Genomic DNA, 21,904 nt, shown 5'->3' with positions numbered 1-21,904 from the left:
CGGCCCGTGGGTAAATGTAACTGTGTTAATGGAGCTGTAGCGTTCTATAGCGCAGGTGGTGCGAGCTTGTGCTCCCCTACTGTTGGGAGCCATGCGCCTTTTCCCCTTTCCTCCCCGAGGTGTTTTGCATTTTTTATACGCTTCGGCTATGGGCTCTGAGTGTGAGCGGCAAAGTTATAGGAGCCGGCCTAATTTGGCGCGAAACAGTCCGAGTGTAGGTCGCCAGCACTGTAATACTCGGGGAGTGATGCTGGGCGACTGCCGTTCTCAGCGCGGGCCTCGCCGTCTGCTTCGCGGAGCGATGTGCTGCGGTTTTTGCTATGAGCTCCCGGTCTGTTTGGTACAGCGCTATTGGGGGAGCCAGCCGATTTTGATTCTGGCAGGAAAGTGCCCGCGCTTGAGCCCCCAGCACCGCGGGGTTCATTGACTCATGTCCTACAGCTAACTTAAGCGTGTACCGCGGCTTATTTTTGTTTGAAATCAGCTGTGCCCCGTATTCCAGTGCTCCATTTGCTGTGGTGTTTGTCCACGTGCTTCTCTTAACAAGAAAAAAAAAAAAAAAAAGGATAGGCAACTGGTTGTTATTGGGGGCTGTCCATTTATATCCCTAGGCACGTCCACATTAAGTTTCTGCCCTGAGTTTGGCTGCCTACGCTTGGTTTTGTTGCCTTAGGGGTTAGCGAACAGCAAGGGGGAGTAGGTGTCAAGGGCGGGCCAGTGTATCATTCGTGTGGTTCATTTCTTCACTCGGGGTTCCGATAACGTGCGGCGATGTTGGAGGTTTCCTTAGGCCTTCTGCCTGGGTGCTGAGTCCGCCGGCTCGGTCTCTAGACTAGTTTCTGCGGGGTAGTTGCAGGAATTCCGAGTTGAGGGTCTCTCTTGAGGCCTGATGATTCGTTTTTTCTTGCTGTGGGCCAGCTTGTCTGTGAAAACCTGGTGGCGCAAGGGTGGTGTGCTGGGTTAGTAACAAGGAGCTGAGGTTCAAGCCCCAGCTAAGGAGTAGAGCTGATATGGCTCCAAAAGAAGAGGCGAAGGTTCAAGTCTACTTAAAAAAAAATAAAAAAAAAAGCTAGACGGCCTTCCGCTCTAGAAGCATGGTCTAGTGGTGGCTGATCCCTAAGGGCAAGATCCTCTGCCATGCGAGGTTGTAGGGTAGCTGGTACTGTATGCCCAATGAATTCTCCCCTTACGCTCTCTTTTGGAGTGGAAACCTGGTCTATTTTCGGCCAGGTACAGCTCGTTTCTCTGGAGAGGCATATGCTGCTTCTGGATTACGCCTGGTGCGCCTTGTCTTTCCTTTGCTTGCGTACAGCTCAGGCAGGTTGCTGAATGTCCTCATGCTCCCTTTCACATCGCAAGACGGTGTTCTTTTTCCAGGTTGACAGTTTTCTCATGAAGGAGTAGTCGCCTTACTGTCAGGTCAGGGAGCTGTGAATTTTTTTCAGGATGCTTGTACCTTTGCATCCTCCTCACGTTTCCAGAGTCTCTCTGTTTTGCGTTTCTCTTTGAAGTGTGGCTGGTCCTCGGGACAGTTCTTGTAGTTCTTAGGGTACCACTTATTAGTGGGTGGCCAAGAGGGGGGCTTTAGGCAGGCTGGATTCCATTCGGCTGCATTAGTTTCTCAGGGTTACCCATTTCTGCAGTCAAACGGGGAAGATATTTACATTTTCTCTATGGACTCTGAGTCAGCACTAGGTTGGCCTGCCTCTCTTGGAGCAGTGCTTTCGGTTTGGGCACATTCCATTTCACCTACCCAGGGGGTCGTTGGCACTGCCAGGTGTTTTGTCTGATTTATGCGTGACTGCCTGCTTGATTCGAACGACTTCCAGTCGGGTCTTTTGACTGACACGAAGCGGGTGGTGTCTTTTCCTCAATTCTTTACATGCGCATCTTCATATTTGCAGTGCTCTTTTTTCCTATACTAGTTATAAGTATATCAGGTTGATGCTGTTATTCTTATAGGGGAGACTTGTATTTCGTTCCAGAACCTTGAGTGTGGAGTCTCGATCTCAGATTGGCGTTCTTCGCTAAGAGTATGGGATTCTGTTCAGGTTATAACATCCATATTGCTGACCCCTCTGGGAACCTCGGCTTGCTTTCCCTTCTAACGCTCAGCAGCCGCTTTTATTCCAGTGGTTCTCGGTATCTCTGGGCTCCTATTAGTTGCTAGGCTTCTCCTACATAGCTTTGTATGATTTGGGGGCTCAGAAAGATTGTTTTCCAGGGCATGCCTCGGTCTTTCCTGGACTAGCTTATGACCACCGACTATTCCGGACTGTCGGGTTGGAGGGCTCGGTGGCTTCCATCCTCAGCTTCAGGAGTCTGGTCTTCAGAGGCGACTAAGTTCTGGTTCCTTCTTCTACTCTTGAGCAGGGTCAGGCTTCCTTTCTGGAGCTTCAGACCATTCTTCCGGAATGCCGCTGAGGGCCCTCTCAGTCAGTATTATGATGGGGTGTTTCTCTGCAACTTGGGCAGTAGGTGATGTACTCAGTTGCCAGGTACAGTGGTTGTTCTACTTCGATGGGTGGACCCTCATCTTTCTATTCGGTTGACCGATCATTTTTCAGGACAGGAAAAGAGTTTGGTTAGTCTTTCTCTCTGTGAAATCTGAGCATAGCCCATTTATTGGATGTTACTGTGTACAGCACTGCGTACGCTCTAGAAGTGTAGACGTTAGTTATAGTGATATCTTCTACATCCTGGTTATTGGGTATTTTGGCTCAGGTGTTCCACTTTTTTTGTGGTGGAAATAAGATCTCCTGGAACTTGACCTCATGGCCTCGTCTCACAATTCCATGCTTCCTAGCTTCTTAGGCGGGCACAGGAAGTGGGAGTTAAAGGGGGTAACAGTGTGGCTTCTTTCTTACAGCCATACCACCCTGAATGTGCCCGATCCCGTCTGGTCTCAGAAGCCAGCCAGGATAGGGCCTGTTTAGTACCTGGATGGGTGACCACCTGGGAATACCAGGTGCTGTAGGCTTTAAAACAAAAAAAAAAAACTCCTCTGGTTTCTTTTTTTTCTTTTCACTGTTTTCCCCTGGCTGATGATAGCTTGGATTTGCCATCTCAAGCTCGCTTTAGGGGCACAGTATTGGTACAATCTCTGGCTTGGCTGCGCCATCCTTGCTATGTGGATCTGTTGAGCCTTTCGACAGCCGGACTGAGAAGTTTCCTTTGATCTCCGACTTTGCTCTCCTTGATTGAGATCAACATGGATATTCATACTACTTTGGTATTACGACCCAGCTTTTGAGCAGTCTTGACTGGCGGGTGACGGTAATGCGAAGAAGGTTATTTCTTCTCTTATTCAGGCGCTACAGACGTCTTCTCCTGTGGCTTCTGCTTCCTTTTGGAGGTGTTTCCTTTCTTGAATACTTCTCAACAGTTGCACCCTTCCTAAGTTCCATTTTAGCACAGGGATATTGCCGATGGCATAGCGTTCAATTCCCTTCAGCTTCAATTATCTTCTTGGCTTGTTACAGGAACTAGGTATATGGCCCTTCGCTGACTTCTCAGCTTCCTGTAAGTTCAGTTCCTAAACAGAAGGCGGTATGTTCATGCGCCTCTTAGAAAGCCCGGTTTGGTGTAATTCATTCACGTACTTCTTCTAAGTTTCCGATGGCTTCATTTTAGCCTTGTCCTTTGGGGCTCTAAAGAGCTGGGCGGTTGACCATGGGATTCCTTGTGGTCATGGCTTCAGCTTTGCAGTGGCAATGTTACAGGCCTTGTTCAACGGGGATTCCTATTCCTTATTTCCGGCATAGGGGGTGTCAGTTCGGATGGTACCACTATTTCTTTCTAGGGGGGTCATCCTTTCTTTTACATCATGCTCGCTTTTTCTTCCTTCTTCCTGGAAGGAGATCGTGGAAGCAGTACTTTTATTCACTGCATTTTTGAAACGTATGTAGCGTTCTCCGCAAGATCGGTTTCTAACAACTGTTAGTGGTTTATATCTCCTTTTTGGGATTCTTCAAGGGACGCCTCAGGCGTATGGCGGCGTCCGATGCCTACCTTGCTCAATGGTCCAGGAGGACATTCTTTATACTTGCCTGCTGGCAGGGGAGCGGGTGGCGATTGAACTTCATGACCATTCCGCTGGAGCGATGGCTGCTTCTTGGGCTTGGCCCAGAGGGTTTTTTGCCTTGGAGGAGATTTGTCTCACAGCTAACTGGTCTTCCGAGAGTACCTTCTCTCCGAGTCTCTGCATGGATGTGCGTGCACATGCGATAGGGTTTTTTTGATGCTTCGGTCGTTGCGAAGGCGGCGTTTGCTTCCCACCCAAATTCAGGATTGCTTTGCTACATCCCATTGGTCTCTGGATTCATCTGCTGCTTTGCTAAGGAAGGTAAAATTATGTTCTTACCTGTTAATTTTTTTCCTTTAGAAGCATCAGATGAATCCAGAGCCCCACCCTTTCTGATATCTGGTTGTCAGTTTTTCTTGTATGGCTTTTAGTGATTGGGTGTTGTTCATGATGATATTCTGTATCGTTGCTGTTCGCGAGGTGTTCTGGGAAAGAAGTTTTTTACATGCTATACCTACTGATGGTTAAATGTGCTTGGGCAAGGAGCTATACTGATGAGACAGGAGGAGTGCCAGCAAATAAGTACACCTGTTAATCAGTTTCTCTATCTCCACCTGCTGGTAGAAGTGAGCTATCCCATTGGTCTCTGGATTCATCTGCTGCTTCTAAAGGAAAGAAAATTAACAGGTAAGAACATAATTTTACCATAGTTTCTAATCTGGGTATTGGTGACAATGGATGCCAGGCTTAGAAGCTGGGGAGTCTATTGTCAGGGCATGGGGCCCCAGGGCAGTGGTCAGTATTGGAGGCTTTGTGACCAATCAGCTGCTTGGAGGCAAGAGCCAGGCATGTGTGGCTCTGAGAACCTTTGGAGTGCTGCAGCATGAAGCAGATATACCCATTATTGGACAATGTCACTGCAGTAGAGTACTTTGATTCACCAGAGAGGAATAAGAGCTTGGGTATAGTGGAGAAAATGAAGATGCTAATGTCCTGAGCAGAGCACAATCTCTTGGAATTGTTGGTTGCTTATGTGGCTGGAGTAGAAATGTCCAGGCAGATTAATTGAGCTGGTAGACTGGATGGATCATGCAGGTCTTTATCTGTCGTCATTTACTCTGTTACTATGAGTCCTAAATTCTGAAAACTAGCCAGGCATATTAGCCCTTCTTTTAGATTCCAGATATGAGTGCAGAAATCTATACAGACTGGAAAATTTCCAGGCAGTTGATGACCCCAGCTGAGTATATCTAATAGGGACCCTCTAAACATTTGGCCCCAGGTTTAAACTTCTTTGCCTGGTTTTTAATGCCTTTGATTACTTTGAGAAGCTCTTAAAATATGTACCTGGGAAAGCTTTAGATTAGCAGCACCAGCATTTACCGTGTGTACAAGATTAAGTGTATTTGTGTTTGCAGGTTCATCCTTCAGAACGGTTAGAAGTTGAAAGGATGGCTGTTTACTCAGGCCTTTTTATGAGTTAATTAGAAGAAATGATTCATGGTTGGGGGATAAGGTCAGGAAACACAGGATGGAATGACAATGTAAAGGTCATATGTATGGATTAGATATATGTAATCTATTACAGTTTGTAATGTACTATTTTATTGGGAAAGAAGAGTAGGGTTATTTTAATTGTGTGTTCTTTATCGTCCCTCCAGACTGGCACAGACAGATGGGTTTACGCTCCTCTGCCATCAGGTGGAGACTTAGAACACACTGAATTCTATCAGTACAAGTGGACTGTGCAGTCCCTCATAGAATCAGTCTGTTCTGTCTCCAGCAGGTGGAGGTGGTAAGCCAGCGCAATCTTAAATGTAGGTCTTGAGCAGGGTCTGTTGGAAAGGTTAGGCAATGGCCTTTTTATCTGTCCCTATTTTCTAATTGGACTGAGCTGGAGTCTCGCTGGAGGCCATTTCTACCTCAGGGGGTGTCACACTTGGGTGGCCGAGTACCTCCCCCCATTTTTCCCACCGCCCCAATTTTTTCTCTAGAGGAGCCAAGGGGCAAAGACTACAGTTTTGAGTGCCTGTGGGGTCTGCTCCTTTAAAGTTTTATTTTTATTAAAAAAAAAAAACCAGACCTGAAATAGTGCTTTACTTATGTGCCAGTTTACAGGGACAGTTTTTCATTCATAATTTTTCTTCTATTCCGCTGCCGGTTTCATTTAGCCTGCCTCATGGTTCTCAATGAGCACTTCTCACAAACCGAAGAAGTGCTCTGTGTGTTCCCGCCGAAGGCTTAATATGGCTGGCGTTTGTTGTTGTTCGCAGCCAGAAGGGAAACCCTCATCAACTTTGGAGCTGGCTGGCTTGAGGGTTTCCCCGGTTTTTTCCTAGGGTGCATCAACCGTGGGTAGTGGGAAGGCCTATGGTTCCCTAACTGCCAACAGTGCTGGGGATTTCCAAGCCATCGCAGCTGCTGGCAATGGGGAAGACCGAGCTTTCCTTCCCACCAAAAGTGCTGGGGATTCCCTTAGCAGCAGATCAGGCCTTTCAGGGGATTCCTTGACCATAGCTTTGATTTTTCAGGCTTTTTCAATGCCTTCGGCCCCGGGGATGCCTTTTTCGATTGGTTTTTCTTTGGCGGAAAACTCTGCCATTTTGACTGTCTTTTTTCTCAGGAGCTCCTGCCTAGATTGGAGAAGCAGGAACAGGTCTTGCAGGCCTCTTCCTATGCTTGGGAGCGTGATTCTATCCCACCTGTGGGTTTTTCCCCAGATTTTATTCTTGCCATGTACAAGGCATATTTCATGTTATGTGGCTGATGGTCCTATCTCTTCTTCGGTGGCTTCGGCCTTATCTGGGGGGGGATCTTCTTTGTCGGCGCCTCCTCCGCCTGTGTGTTTTGTAATATGTAATTGAGGAGTGTAATCAATTTAGTTTTCCTTTGCCTTAATTCAGCACTACCTATATTTATTAAAAGATTTTTGATAAAAACAAACCTTGCTTTTGTTATGTGTTTATATATTGTGTAGGGGCCTGCTGACAGAGAAAGCCACCCCTGTGCTGAACATTATACATAGCATTTTCAGCCTGATCCTGAAGTTCCGCATCCAGTTAATCTCACAGTCTTGGAGCTATGACACCGGGCAGCAAATGGCAATTCATCCCAACTTTACTGTGATGCAGCAGTCCTATAACACCTTCAAATATTATTCTGATTTTCTCTTTGAAGGTAAGATGACGCACAGAGCCAGGCTTACAGCAGATGACTGAAATTTATTCGGGTAGTGAAAAGCATGTAATGTACGAATCCTTTGATTTTGCTGCCAGTGCACATCAGCAACAAGAAATCCTACAGCCATTGTCTTAATAGGCACCCAAGAGTAAGAAAGTAGGATCTGAAGAGAAAGAGAAAAGTATTCTGTCTAAACTAGCCAAACAGAATTTTACCCTTTGATATGCTACAGGTTTCTTGTTACAGGGTTCTTTCCAGTTCTGATGTCCTCAATGAAACACTATATTCAGTTAAAATAATTGAACAAGGCCCTCCAAGTGCTTAAGATGCTTTGCCTTTATCCCTATAGTGGCCGTTGAAGTTAACTCTGTTGGTAGAAGATTAGGCAGAGAAACCAATTGGCTTCACCAGAGGGAGAAGAACACTTTCCCTGCACTCCTCTTGGGAGCACTGCTTTACCTGTTGATGGTTCTGCCTTGATCTTCTTTCAGCAACTAACATTGTTTACCATATTAAAATAATAATCCTCAGTTCTTTTTAGCTGAATATCAACTCCACCCAACCTCTGACACTTAATTGCAGCTCAGAAGCATTAGTATGCATTAATGCCTGTAGTTATTTGAGACCATTAAAATGTTGATTTCAGAAGTGTTTATAAAACAAGCAAGCAATGTACACATTCCTGGAGGCATAGGTGAAGCAAGAGCAGGCTTGACACTTATGCATGTGTTCTTACATGTGGTAGTTCCTACAGATGGGTTTTTTCTGCCTCAATTGTTCAGGAGTTTTCAAACAGGCTACAGTCAGTCCCCATTTTAAGAACATCTGACTTACGTTGGACTTGTACTTACGAACGAGGGTCCTAGTTAAATCTTTGGTATCCCAATACGCCCCTTTCCCTCCGTCCCAAGTCCCAATGTGCCCCTCTTTTTCCCCCTCCCTCCCTTCTGTGTCAAAGGTTCACACCCCCTTATGCGGGAGTTTACCTTCTGGCCAGCTCTCTCCTCCTAATCTAGCCGCAGTTGTTTCTCTTGACAAAAGCCGTGAGCAGCAGGTCCTACACTTGACCCGGAAGCCTTCTCTCTGACATAGGACAAAAGATGTAAGTTAGGAAGGAGGGGGCATGAACTTGGGCCATAGGATTGAAGAATGGAGTGAGGGAAAGAGATGCTGAGATGGAGGAGGGAATATAAAGGGAGAATTGGGTGAGTGAGAGTGAAAGAGAGTTGGTGCACATGGGGAAATGAAGAAAGAGGAGAATTGTTGGGCACAGGGAGAGTGAGAGAATTATTGGACATGGTGGTGGGAGAAGAGTGAGGTAGAGAAAGATGCTTGGGGAAGAGAGATGAGAGAGAAATGTTGGATGTGATAGAGAGGGAACAGTGGGATAGATGGAAAGGGATGCAAGAGGGGCCTCAAAGAGGTGGGAAGAATACTAGGATTCGAGTTACATACAAATTCAACTTAAGAAGGGTTCTTAACCCGAGGACTGCCTGTATTTTATAAACAGGCTATAAGTAACCTTTTATGTGTGTGTGTGTGTGTAATACTAATATACCTTCCCAGTCTAAACACCCTGTTACAACCCCCCCCCCTCCACAGCATGCAGAGTAAAACTTCCTGATTTCATAGATGTTGTTTGCTGGTCATTTTTAATTGCAATGGAAAAGAACATATCCTTAGTGGTGTAATCTAGCTTCAGAATGTAATAACTTAAGAGGAAATTTTCAAAATATTTGCATTCAAAGTTCACATGTACTTTTTTCAATTGTGGGCTTTCTGCCAAGTTTTCAAGTGTAGGTGCAGGTGTGCTTTCACATTGAAAACCGAGCAAGAACAAAGTAGCAGAGAAACAGAACATGATAGCAGATAAAGGCCATCTGTAACACCACCTAGTCCTTCAGAGATCCTTGGTGCTTGTCCCATATTTTCTTGAATTCAGATACTGTCCTTATCTTCACCAGCTCCACTGGGATGTGGTTCGATAGATACAACATGCATTATTTTAATTATTCCTGAGTCTGTCTATCTCCACCCTCATCCTATGATATTTGCACCTGCTTTTCCATAGAAGTAGTGCACATATATTTTGGAAATGTAATCTATATACACTAATTTTCTCCTGTACCCCAACGTGACACCCAACTTCTGGATATGAACTGTATACGAGATGTGACTTTTAGCCACATGAGGTAAAGGAATATTTCAGATGGCTGACTTAGGACAAGTAAAATACCTTTTACTCTAATTGATTGCTTTAAAAGTTTCCCTAAATGAGCAGTCCTGCTTTTTGTAACCTCATGCTTTAGGATTTCACCACACATTATGCAGGATTCACTAAAGTCAAAATAAGACCTATTAATAATTTGGGGGAGGGTGGATTATAGATTTTTCATTGAACTGGCATGCTATTTGTCAGATTTTTTTTTCCTGATGTCCAGCAGAAATCATTTGCTAGATCTTGAATACAAGGCTGTTATGTTTAATATGTCCAGTTTATTAAGAGTATGTGTGATGGTGTTTTGAATTTTTGATTGCAGTGGTGACTAAATTGGTAAACCGAGGCTACCAACCACATCTGGAAGACTTTCTTCTACGTATCAACTTCAACAACTACTATAAGGACACATGAGCGCTCCTTTCACACCAAACTAATGGCAGACGCTTAGCACTGTAAATTGGCTGTTGCAAATGTTTGGGGGGGGTTTCTTTTTATTTGAAGTGTGTTTTTTGTTCAGTGTAAATACAATTTGGTGTAATTAATAAATCGGCAAAAGTCATCCTTTAATTTCTCATATATGTTGACTGTACATATTATTAATATCCAAAGTAGAGGTAAATAAGCACCCTTATTATAGGGATAAAGAGGCGTAGCCTAGAAATTAGCACAGGGATTGAGAATAGGGGAAGTCTGTGTTCAGTCTGCACTTCCCCCACTGACGCTCTTTGTGACTTTGGGCAAGCAGTCTTATATTGTAAGCCCTTTCTGGGGCAGGGTCCTATCTACTGTAACTCTCCTTGCACTCAGGTTTGGAAACGTGAACAATTAAATCCAAGATCCATATCCATTACTATTGTGGCATAGTTTCAGTTAGAAAACAAAGACTCTGCTTTATTTCTTTCTTTGAAACTCTTTCACCTTCTTAACAGACTATGATGGCAGATAAGCACTATAAGGGCCTTGTAATCTATTTAATTTATTTATTACAGTGCCAAAGATCCTAGATCAGTGGTTCCCAACCCTGTCCTGGAGGATTATCAGCCAGTTGTTTTTTTGGGCTAGCCCTAATGAATATGCATGAGAGAGATTTTCATGTAATGGAGGTGTCAGCATGCAAATCTGCCCAATGCAGGTTCATTAGAGCTATCCTGAAAACCTGACTGGCTGGTGGTCTTTCAGGACAGGGTTGGAAACCACTGCCCTAGATAATCACTGGCTTTATCTTCAGTACTTTGCACCATTTTAAAACTAAAGAAACCTCAAAATTATTTTTATCACTTAACTTTTATGGTTTGTTTACTTTTTTAAAATTGATATGCACATATAAAAAATTATATACTTAATGCTACATTCTCATAAAATATGTAAATAAAATTTAAAAGAACAAATTAGTATGTTTTTTTAATGTTCTTTTTTAGCAATATGCAGGGCTTTATTCCTCTATTCTTCACCTTCCTTCTTTAACATAGTTCAAGTTTTCAAGTTTATTAGGATTTGATATACCGCTTATCAAGGTTATCTAAGCGGTTTTTACAATCAGGTACTCAAGCATTTTCTAAAACGGAGCCTACCAAGCCACAAAGGTAACTTAATTCCTGAAAAGTGAATATGATCATATGATCTTTCACAAACAGTAATGAGGTAAACTTGGACATAGACAAATTAAATTCTAACAATAATCTGCTACAGTGTTAGAAATCACTTACATCCTCATAGTTTATTAGGAATCAATTATCAATTTTTCAGTTAAGTGATTCCAATGCTCTGTCCATTTGCTTTCCTCCTAAAGCACTATTCCAGTGCAATAGGTGAGACATTCTAGACCAGTGGTCTCAAACTCAAACCCTTTGTAGGCCACATTTTGGATTTGTAGGTACTTAGAGGGCCGCAGAAAAAATAGTACTTCCCTCCCCTTCCCTGTGCAGCAGCAACAGCATTTCTCTTTCCCCTCCCTCCCCTTCACTTCCCTGGATGCGCTACCAGACATACACAGCGCTGTACAGTTCTTAGCTCCCCTGGGAGAATGGTATAGAAAATTGAATAAATAGTACAAAAAGATGTATAGGGGACAAAGGTGCAAGTAAAGACTTGGTAACCTAGCAAGCAACAGTTTTACTAGGGTTAAAAGCCAGCTTGTATTCCAACATCCAGTTGGTAAGTGAAGCTAGAGACATCTATAGGGAGTGAAGATCAATATTAAGTGGGGAAAACCAGAAGAAAATCATTAGAGGTGGGGAAAAACAGAAGAAAATCATCAGCATAAAAGTGAATCTAATGTTATACATTGTACTTTGTAGAAAATTTTATTCAAAAGTGATCTGTCCATGAAATGAGTGTTACCTTGATGCCATCAGCTTTGTATTCTACAAAGAGGTAGACATATTTGAACACCAAGGCTAACTTGTGTCCCTTTTCATGGGTTGAAGATTTGATTATCTGTATGAATCCCTGTGCTGCCATTGCATCAAGAAAACCGTGGTGGTGGTTGGAGTTTCAATATGTAGGTTAAAGTCTCTAAGAATCTCTAATCACTAGAAGCTGAAAGTTACCTCTGTCACCAGATCCAGGAGTTCATGCACAGCTGATGTGTTGTTACAAGGTACTTAGTAGATTACCCAAATTGGTACTTAGTAGATTACCCAAATTGGTTCCTTATTTATTTAGTTACTTAACTACATACATTACTTATGGACCACAAATCTTCAAATTCTAAGCAGATTACAAAATATAACATCTCCTAAGAACATAAGAAGTTGCCTCCGCTGTGTCAGACCAAAAGGTCCATCGCGCCCAGCAGTCCGCTCCCGTGGCGGCCCATCAGGTCCATGACCTGTAAGGTGATCCTTGTCCAAACCCTTTAATCCCCTTTATCCTTCTATCTGTACCATTTCATAACCTATCCCTACCTCTGTCTGTATCCCTCAATCCCCGTATCCTTCAGGAATTTATCCAATCCTTCTTTGAAACCCCTTAGTGTACATTAATGGCTATGTACTAATATTGCTGTTATCTCAGGGTCATAGGATCACTTACCACCATCCATTCTATAGATTATATGGGTTCCTGCATTATCTGTGCATTGACCAGCTAACATGCAATAATGTATATGCACTAAGACCTTAAAAGGGTCCACCGATTTCATGCCAATAAATTGCACCTCTGGCAAAGGTAGGCACTGGAAATGTAGGCCAGGGTTTTCAAGGCCTACATTTCCGGCACCTACTGTACCTTTGACATGAATCGCACCTCCAGGTGCCAATTTTTAGATACCAGTAATTTCTCTTAAGTCCATATTTAAATGGCGTTTAAAGGTGCCATTGTTTATAGAATATGGACCTAACTGGTTAGTGCAGAAATGTTCAGCCTCTGTTCCTGACACATCCCTTAAAAAAATTCCCAAAAATTATTGACCATGTGATTTGCATGTGAAAAACTAATGAACAATGCTTTAGTGCAGTGGTCCCTCCAAGGACCACTTTTATAGAAGCTAATTTTTCCAGGGACCGGTAAAGGGGGGAGGGTAGGATTTGAGGCGGGTTCATAGGGCACTTTTATACACAATATACATTGCATTTCTATAATTATTAAGTTATAATATTGTAATAAAAATTATACAACTTATTATAATGCAGAATCAGTGGGTGCCCTGAGCTTGTAGAACCCCGATGACCCCGTCAACCCATCCCCCTGCGCATCTTTCCATCTCTCCCTCCCATCCCCCTGTGCAGAAGAACCCTGATGACCCCACCAACCCCCTGCGCAGCACCTTTCCATCTCTCACTCCCATCCTATCCTGCACAGCAGAACCCCACTGACCCTCCCATCACATGCCTCTGTTCAAAACAGCAGTGGCAGCAGCACTAAACAGGCTGGATTAAAACATTCTCTACAATTTGATTTGTGTTTCAAATCATGATTGCTACCCCTCCACCTCAATCTGTCTTAGTTGATGCTGAATGGTGAATTCTGTTGGGCATACTACAGTCAATAGGATTTCCCTGTTTTTTTTCCAGCCAGATCTTGGTTATTCCCAAGTTACAGTATATAGGTAGTATTCACTAATAACATTATGAATCAGGAAATTTCTTGTTGACTGACTTAAGCCTAAGTTTCCAAATAGCAATCTGGTAGTGATGGGGTAGGGAGGTAATCATTTGGGTGTAGTTAAGTACTTTGCTTCTTGAGCTTCTGTTCTTTTGGCTGTCAGGGTGTATGAGTACCTTTTCTTTTCTGGGCCAAAGCACATTCTTGTTAAGATAGACAAGAGATCACAGAGCAATTAAAGTTGTGTTAATTATGCAAAATGTCCATAACAGTTTTGATATCTCTAACGTACTTCCTGAAAGGCTGAAATTCTCCAGAGGGATGGGTAGTTGGTCAGCCCTGTAGATTGCTTATTCATCCCCAGCAGGGGAATGCCTGTACTGTTCTGTACTTTATTTTAAAGCCTGAGAATTGTGTTAGAATAAACAGCAGTTCTGATTTCCTCATCCTTCTTTTAGACCTGATAGGATTCTATTTCATCTTAACAAGTCAGGTGGAATTCTCTCACTCTAGTTTCATATTCTTTTCTCCCTAGAAAAACTTTTAGCAAGAGCTATCATTCAAATATATTTTCTCCATCTTATGTCTGTGAGCTTAGAACTCCAGTCTTTGGTAAAAAAGATAAACAGTTTTGCTAATTTTCTTTCCTTGAATACCTTCAGACCTGAGGTTCTGAACCCAACCTATTGGATACACCCAGCCAGTCAGGTTTTCAGGGCATCCACAATTAACATGTATGAGATAAATTTGCATGAACTCCAAAACCTGTCCTGGGAACTCCACAGCCAGTTGGGTTTTCAGCATATCCTCAATGAATATGCATGAGATGGCTTTACATGTACCAAGCCTCCAGTGTATGCAAATTGATCTCATGCATTTTCATTGTGGATATCTGGAAAACCTGACTGTTTGTGGGGTCCCTGGGATAGGTTGGGAAGCTCTACTCCATTGTATGCAAATCACTCATATATATTCATTGTGAATAGTTTGAAAACCAAACTGGTCTGGTGTGTCCCAAGGACTGGGTTGAGAACCCTTGCTTGAGACTTATCCAAAATCCAACTTTTGGTTTGTGCATCCTGCAAATAAAAGTTCTGGTTGGTTGTTGCTAATTTAGATTAGAAATTGACGGGCTAGCTTCTTTTTTTTTTTTTTTTCAAATTATTTGTAGCTCGTGTTACTTCATGACATATGAGAGAAGTCCTCAATGGCCAGCACCCATTCATTTTCACTACTAGTGTATCGGTTAATATTCTGTTGTGCTTGTTATTTCATAGTGTATCACATCGTTCTCTACACTACCTGGTGTCTTGATAAGAGCAGTTTATCAGGTCCTCTAAATCAGTGGTTCTCAACCCTGTCCTGGAGGACCACCAGGCCAGTTGGGTTTTCAGGATAGCCCTAATGAATATGCATGAGAGAGATCTGCATATAATGGAAGTGCCAGGCATGCAAATCTGCTCCATGCATATTCATTAGGGCTATCCTGAAACCCCGACTGGCCTGGTGGTCCTCCAGGACAGGGTTGGAAACCACTGCTCTAAATAAAATTTAAAAATAAATAAGAATTGAAGAAGAAAATCAGTGTCGTGGGTGAGGGATTTTTCATATTGAGCCACTGAAAAATGAACTTGTTAGTAATTTGTAATTTTTTTCTCTAAAAATCCATCATGGTACCGGAAGACTGGAGAGTGGGTGAATGTCATGCCAGTTTTAAAAAGGATTCCAGAGGTGATCTGGGCAATTATAGACCGGTGAGTCTGATGTCAATGCCAGGCTTTACCTCAGATGAACCTGGTTTAAATAGTCATTACAACTGGGGTAGAACTGAACAGTACTCACTTTGAACACCCACTGGGAGGTTGCATTGCTGAATTTAAATAGCAGCATTGAATGGGCAGTATATATTTTTGTATTTGCATGAAGGCTCCTTCCTTTTGAAATGCAGTGCTTTATGTAGTATTCGTCATCGGGCTTCCCCCCCCACCCCCATAAGACAATTACATAGCTTGACAGCAAATGCAGTTCATTTTTACAACTTAATTTCAAAGGGTACCTTTTTTTCATTTGATAATTTTACAATGGGCATTTAGAATTTTTCCCAGTCTGTTTAGCCCCTCCCACAGATGGGTGGGTGCTGCTGTAATGGCGTACTTTAACTGAGGTATGCCATTATGCAGCTGTTCAGAGAAGTACATGTAGTCAATGTGAAGTTCTGATATTCTCTGTTCCTGGTCAGTTTTTGAGCTAGCATCAGTTTTAAGCTAGCATTATGTGGACATGATTTTCCAAGTGGCTGTATCCTTTTTACTTCTCTACCTGGTGTTTATTTTAATCAGCGTGTGTTATTTTGGTTTTCAGACAAAGCACTTGGATCCGTTGAAGAAGCTTGTTTGTGGAACAAAATATTTCAATTCTGCCTTAGCATCTTCTAATAGTTCATTTACAGCTAAAAAGGAATTTGTATTTTCCTGTCTGATGCTAATAAGTCCTCTACATAGGCCTTGGATGAAAAGGTACTTTCAATTATTTGTTTTCTTTCTAAACTCCTGAGAATGATTAATCGTTTGTTTCTGAATATTGTACCATGTGTTTTTTGGAAAATTACCTTCATTTGTACTTCGTTTTCTCTCAAAATATGTCTGTACAATTACATTGAGTTCTTGAAAATCAAAAGTGGCCCTATTTGAGGCTGCAGAAGTCTGCCTTAGGACGTGGGCCTTGTTTATATATTTATATGGCCTTCTAAATGGCTCTGTCTAATTGTGTAGCCTTTGCGATTGAAATGCTCCCACTTAAGGAGGAGGGAGACTTTATTAATAGGTAGAAAAATGGAGGTAAAGCGTGTTAATCAAGAGTCACCAGCATAAAGAACACACTTATGCCTCCACTTTAAAACAAAGGTTAGTACCTGAAATTCACAGGCAGAAGTTTAGCAGGAAAAAAATATAAGAAATTTGTTAGAAGAACAGAGTTGCCAGCTGCCAGTTCCAGCCCAGTCTGAACTGGTCCTTTACCAGGGCAGAGACTGACAGGAAATAGAATTAAAGAATAAAATAAAGTTGTTAGTACAAATGTGAGATGTCTTAGTTGAGTGACTGTTTAAACTTCGTACCACATCCAAAACAGTTGGATTTTCTAGCTTTCTCTTCAGAGCAGTTCAAATATTAAACCAAATTTTCATACATGTAGCACACTCTGACAAACCTATAACAGCAAATCATAAAATGCAAACCACCTTGAAGCCGGCAGTTAAAAAAAATCAAAGATTAATACAAAGGCTTTTGATAAGTAAAATCTCACCAAGTATAAAACCCACAATACACAGGTATTACTGGAACTTTTTACAAGTGTGTCTCAATCCAGCTGTGGCCAATTGGAAACAAAGACACAGGACAGGTATCCAGCTCCCCTACCTCCGCCTCCTCCCCTTTTGGAGGAAGGTTGAGAAAGTTGAATCGGGGCTCTCCAGTGTGCAGGGAGTGCGTGAGGTGGGCCGGGAGAGGAAATTCTTTTATTCTTAGAATGCCTTCATTTTCAGCGTTTACAAATTTCCCTTTTGTGCAATAAGGTATCGAGTTAACCTGCGAGGCTGGTGCAGTCAGATTGCAGAGATCTTTATTTGCCTTATGTCGCAAGATTGTTGGCGGTATATAAGAATAAAGTTATTATTATTATTATTATTATGTGTATAATTGGGGGGGAGGGGGGCAAATACTATGTCCGACACACTTCGAGCTTCTTGCATTTCTCAGTTATCCTTTGTGCAGTTGTGAGGCATTCACACGCATATTGCACAAACAAAACTGTCTTCACAGTGTAGAAATTATTTCAGAGGGCTAAGGCAGGGGGAAGAGGAGAACTGGATGGAAGAAGGGTCGATGAACAGCTGAGAATGGCATGCATGGTGATGGTGTAAAGAGAGACAGACTCCAGGAAAGTAATTCTCTGTTAGTCTCTCATTTAACTTTTTTTTTTTAAATGACAGCAAATAGCGATAGCGAAGAAAAGCTGGCCAGAAGCCCTTGATAAGACATTAGCAGCATACTGATGGAGAGAGATAGATGAATGAATGAATGATGGAGTGGAGGGAGTGATGGTATGATAGATTCAGGCTTCTTAGTCAACTTTAAGAGCTTAAACAATATGGCCAAATAGTGTCAGACAGGTTAAAGAGTAGCCTAATAGTGCAGAGGCCTGAGATCCAAGGGAACTAGGTTTGATTCCCACTGCATCTCCTTGTGATTCTGGGAAAATCACTTAACTCTCCACTGTCTCAAATACAAATAAGTACTAAGGGGACAGATAACTTTTATGAGGGACGGCGGGGACAGTGAGAATTCCTCATGGGGACTGGGAGAATTCCTCGTGGGGACGGGCGGGGACGGAGAAGATTCTGACGGAGATGGGTGGGATTCTGGCGGGGACGGGTGGGATTTCTGTCCTCGCATAACTCTCTAGTCCAGAGAGAGAGAGAAGAAGGGTGGTCCAGGCTCCAGAGAGAAAGGATTTTAACCTCTTATATTTCTAAGTTTTGAGACCTATTGTAAAAATATAATCTATTGTTAAGTACCCCTATCTTTTGTAAATTGAAACAATGGTAAGGCGTGAGGGGCGTGAGAGACTGGAAAAGAAAAGAGAGAGAAACTGTTCCTCTTAGACTGTAGTTACTGTTAATTTCCAGTATTACTCTTGACAATGGCTTCTGATTAACCAAAACTATCTGTGCCAGAACATGCAGCTGGGACCACTGTCCATCTTAAGCACCAGTCCTTAGCACATCTTAGAACCTCAGGGCTGTGCCAAGGCCTTTTGTTACTTTTAGGCACTGATAATTTAGATGTAATTTAGGCATTCTGAGGCTGATGGTCTATCTGCGCTGACATCACCCAAGATCAGATATGAATGATATAATCTCCCATAGGCCTTTGCTGACTTTGGTTAGGCCAACAGAAAATGCTGACAGCTAGTAATTTAAGACTGTGCTGACAGTCCCTTTGGGACATAAGATAACTGTACTACATGCTGAGTTAGGTTATATTTGGAGGTTTTTTGTGCCACTGAAAGATATTCAGCCCTTATATGGGATGTTGATATATATATATCCTCTATAATAAAATCCTAAGCATGCATGCACACTTAGGACAGTGTGTTTCCTGACAGTGTGCTGTGTCCCTCCGTGCCGAATTCCATTTTCGAACACGGAGGCAGGAAACACGCCGCGAATCCCCCCTCCCGCCCTCACCCACCACCAGAGAAACCTCCATAGTTGTCGGAACGGTGGGGAGGTATAGGCACCCCTGCTGGCATCTACTTCTCCGCCTCGCTATCTTTTCTCCACTGTGGCCTGCCCTCTGACAACTTCTTGTTTCCGCTAGGGCTGGCTGCAGTGGACCACGAGGTGGTCATTGGGAAGTGGGCAGGTGCTGACGGTGGTCGAGTGCGCCAAATTGGCACTCGGGGGCAAGAATATGAGAAATGGGCCTTAATGGGCTTTTATCAGCATACTGGTGCAGGCAGCCAACCAGCCCCAACTCATCCGCTGCAGCCAGAATGACCTGCCTGAGAGCAGGCGCCAGCGATGTGTGCCAGATTCTGGCCAGTGAGTCACGAGCCAGCGGGGCTGGGCACAAGCTGCAGGCACAGGCAGCAGCTGCAGCTTGGGGGATGGTGAATTCATTTCTCTCTACTTAAACTTGCCTGTCCCTCTCTCTCTCCCCTTCCACCCCCCCCCCCCCCCCATGCAGCAACAGTGCAGTGCTTTGCTTTTAAGTTAAAAATGGCGGGCGGATAAGCAGGCAGGAGGGGGGAGGAGGAGATGCCGTCAGGGGTGCGTTACAAAGTGAGGGAAGCGGGAAGGGAGAAATGGATGTGGAGGAGACAAGATGGAGAGAGGGAGAAAGATTCAGTGAGGGGACCGAAGGAGGAGGGAGAGATATGGACATGAGGTTCATGCCGGTAGGCCAGAAGGGGTGCTGCTGGACAGGGGGAGCAGGGAAGAGGTGCTGCTGGACACGAGAGAGGTAAAAGAAAAAGAAGGGCTACTACTGGACAGGGGGAGCAGGCAAGGGGTGGTGGTAGACAGCTGAGGAAAGAGAGAGAAAGACAGACAGACAAACATACACATCTATTCTAGCACCCGTTAATGTAATGGGCTTAAAGACTAATATATATATATATATATATATATATATATATATATATACACTATATAATATATATATATATTATAATATAATAGTCTTTAAGCCCGTTACATTAACGGGTGCTAGAATACATGTGTGTGTGTGTCTGTATTTATTTCTTTCCCTCTCTCTCTCCTTAGCCTGTTTCTGTATTTCTTTCTTTCAGTCTTTCTTTTTCCTCGGCTGTCCACCACCACCCCTTGCCTGCTCCCCCTATCCATTCTCCCTTCCTTTTACCTCCCCTGTGTCCACCACCACCCCTTAACTGCTCCCCTTATCCAGCAGCAGCCCTTCTCCCTTTGTTTTAACTCCCCCCTGTCCAGCAGTAGGCCTCCCTTCCTTTTTTTGCCCCCCCTCCCCCCATCTATCAGCACCTCTTCCCCTGTCCAGCAGTACCTCTTTTCTGCCCCCCCCTGTCCAGCAGTAGGCCTCCCTTCCTTTTTTCCGATAAACTACTGAATATTGGAGTTTCAGGTCAGTTTATACAGCTTTTCTTCTGTCCTGCCGACTGGATGGAACATATACGGTGTGCCTTTTTGCTTCTTTGGTTTACATTTCACTGGATTATTGGATGCCTGTGCACTTGCATAACCAGAGCACTCTATTGATCATCTATTGTTTTTGTACTTTACCTTTTTCTTTTGAGCTTCTCTCAGGACTGGGCCTGATCTGTGATACTGGTGGGATTATACTGGTTTACCCATCTAGTTTATTCTTCTACTTGGATTTTTTTCTTTAGATTTACTTCTTCATATTACAGACTGTATCGAGACTTCCACTAGAGAACTGCAGCCAGCGCTAGGCAGAGCCGGGGTCGGGCATGGACGTTGCGCCGCCCGGGCCGGCTCCTCATTTCCCTCGTGGAGGCAATTGGCGGCTGGCTGTGGTCCCCGGCCCACTTTCAAAGTTCATTTTTTAGTTCAAAGCCAACGCCGCAGCTCCTCTCTCGATCCCCGCCTGGTGCGGTTCGAGAGAGGAGCGGCGGCGGCGGCTTGAACTAAAAAATGAACTTTGTCAGGTAATTGGAAGTGTTCAAGCCCGCTGCGAGAGAGAGATGGTGGTGTCCTGGTGACGTAGTAAGCGCGCATGCGCACTCTTGCCGGCACAGCGCAACACATCAGGGATCAGGGAAGCCCGGGGTATGAGTGCGCATGCGCGCTTAGCGTTTTATTAGATTAGATATATATTTGTCTTTAAGCCCGTTACATTAACGGGTGCTAGAATAGATGTGCGTGTCTGTCTTTCTTTCTCCTTGGTCTCTTTCTGTCTCTCTCTTTCCTCGGCTGTCCACCACCACCCCTTGCCTGTTCCACCTGTCCAGTAGTAGCCCTCCTAAAACAAGCTGTCATTATCTATATCTATCTATATCTATCTATCTATCTATCTATCTATCTATCTATCTATCTATCTATCTATCTATCTATCTATCTATCTATCTATCTATCTATCTATCTATCTATCTATCTATCTATCTATCTATCTATCTATCTATCTATCTATCTATCTATCTATATATATATATATATATATATATATATATATATACACATACACACACACACTTCACCTTTGGACTTCTGAGGCGTTTTGTCCTCCATTTCTTTGTAGATTGAAATCTAGTTGATTGGGTTTCTGGTCAGTCAGCCTATGTTAAGAAATGCAAGGTCATGCATTTGGGCTGCAAAACCCCAAAGGAACAGTGAAGAACTTATGTGCGGGACAGAAGAGTGGGACTTGGGTGTGATTGTATGTGATTATCTTACGGTGGCCAAACAGGTTGAAAAGGTGACAGCGAAAGCTAGAAGGATGCTATGGTGCATAGGAAGAGGTGTGGCCAGTAGGAAAAAGGAGATATTGATGCCCCTGTATAATACTCTAGTGAGACTGGGGAAAGATTAAAGCTGTTTCAGCCAGTATATTTTTCAGCCAAACCTCATTTAGAATATTATGTACAATTTTGGAGACCGCACCTTCAAAAAGATATAAAAAGGATGGAGTTGACAGACTTAAAGATCTCAATATGTACACTGTAGAGGAAAGGCGGGAGAGGGGAGATATGATAGATACATTTAAATACCTACGTGGCATAAATGCACATGAGTCAAGTCTCATTTGAAAGGAAGCTCTGGAATGAGAGGGCATAGGATGAAGTTAAGAGGTGATAGGCTCAAGAGTAATCTATGGAAATATTTTTTTTTTTTGCAGAAAGGGTGGTAGATGCCTGGAACAGTCTCCCAGAAGAAGTGGTGG

The 21,904-nt window shown here is 43.4% G+C and overlaps 1 protein-coding gene, 1 long non-coding RNA gene and 1 pseudogene across 5 annotated transcripts in view; all 3 read left to right on the top strand.

The window, feature by feature from the left end:
* TUBGCP6 (tubulin gamma complex associated protein 6) overlaps positions 1–10,817 on the top strand; it is a 103,259-nt gene extending 92,442 nt beyond the window's left edge. For 3 of the 4 annotated variants that reach the window (XM_033959181.1, XM_033959180.1, XM_033959182.1), the window contains exons 25-26: positions 7,002–7,201; positions 9,745–10,817. In XM_033959181.1, the coding sequence (XP_033815072.1) occupies positions 7,002–7,201; positions 9,745–9,836 (292 nt within the window). In that variant the 3' untranslated portion in view covers positions 9,837–10,817. The remainder of the gene's footprint in view (positions 1–7,001; positions 7,202–9,744) is intronic. The other variant, XM_033959184.1, reaches the window with a different exon arrangement.
* On the top strand, positions 2,862–2,980 carry LOC117367325 (annotated as a pseudogene).
* A 4,234-nt stretch (positions 10,818–15,051) lies between the features above and the next one.
* Positions 15,052–21,902, top strand: LOC117367260. The gene is made up of 3 exons (XR_004540717.1): positions 15,052–15,223; positions 15,831–15,985; positions 21,860–21,902. It is a non-coding gene; the product is annotated as an uncharacterized LOC117367260 (long non-coding RNA).
* The last annotated feature ends 2 nt before the right edge of the window (positions 21,903–21,904 follow it).

The sequence above is a fragment of the Geotrypetes seraphini genome, chromosome 9 (genome assembly GCF_902459505.1).
Source record: "Geotrypetes seraphini chromosome 9, aGeoSer1.1, whole genome shotgun sequence".
Classification (NCBI taxonomy): domain Eukaryota; kingdom Metazoa; phylum Chordata; class Amphibia; order Gymnophiona; family Dermophiidae; genus Geotrypetes; species Geotrypetes seraphini.
This window is presented reverse-complemented; position numbering and strand designations above follow the sequence as displayed.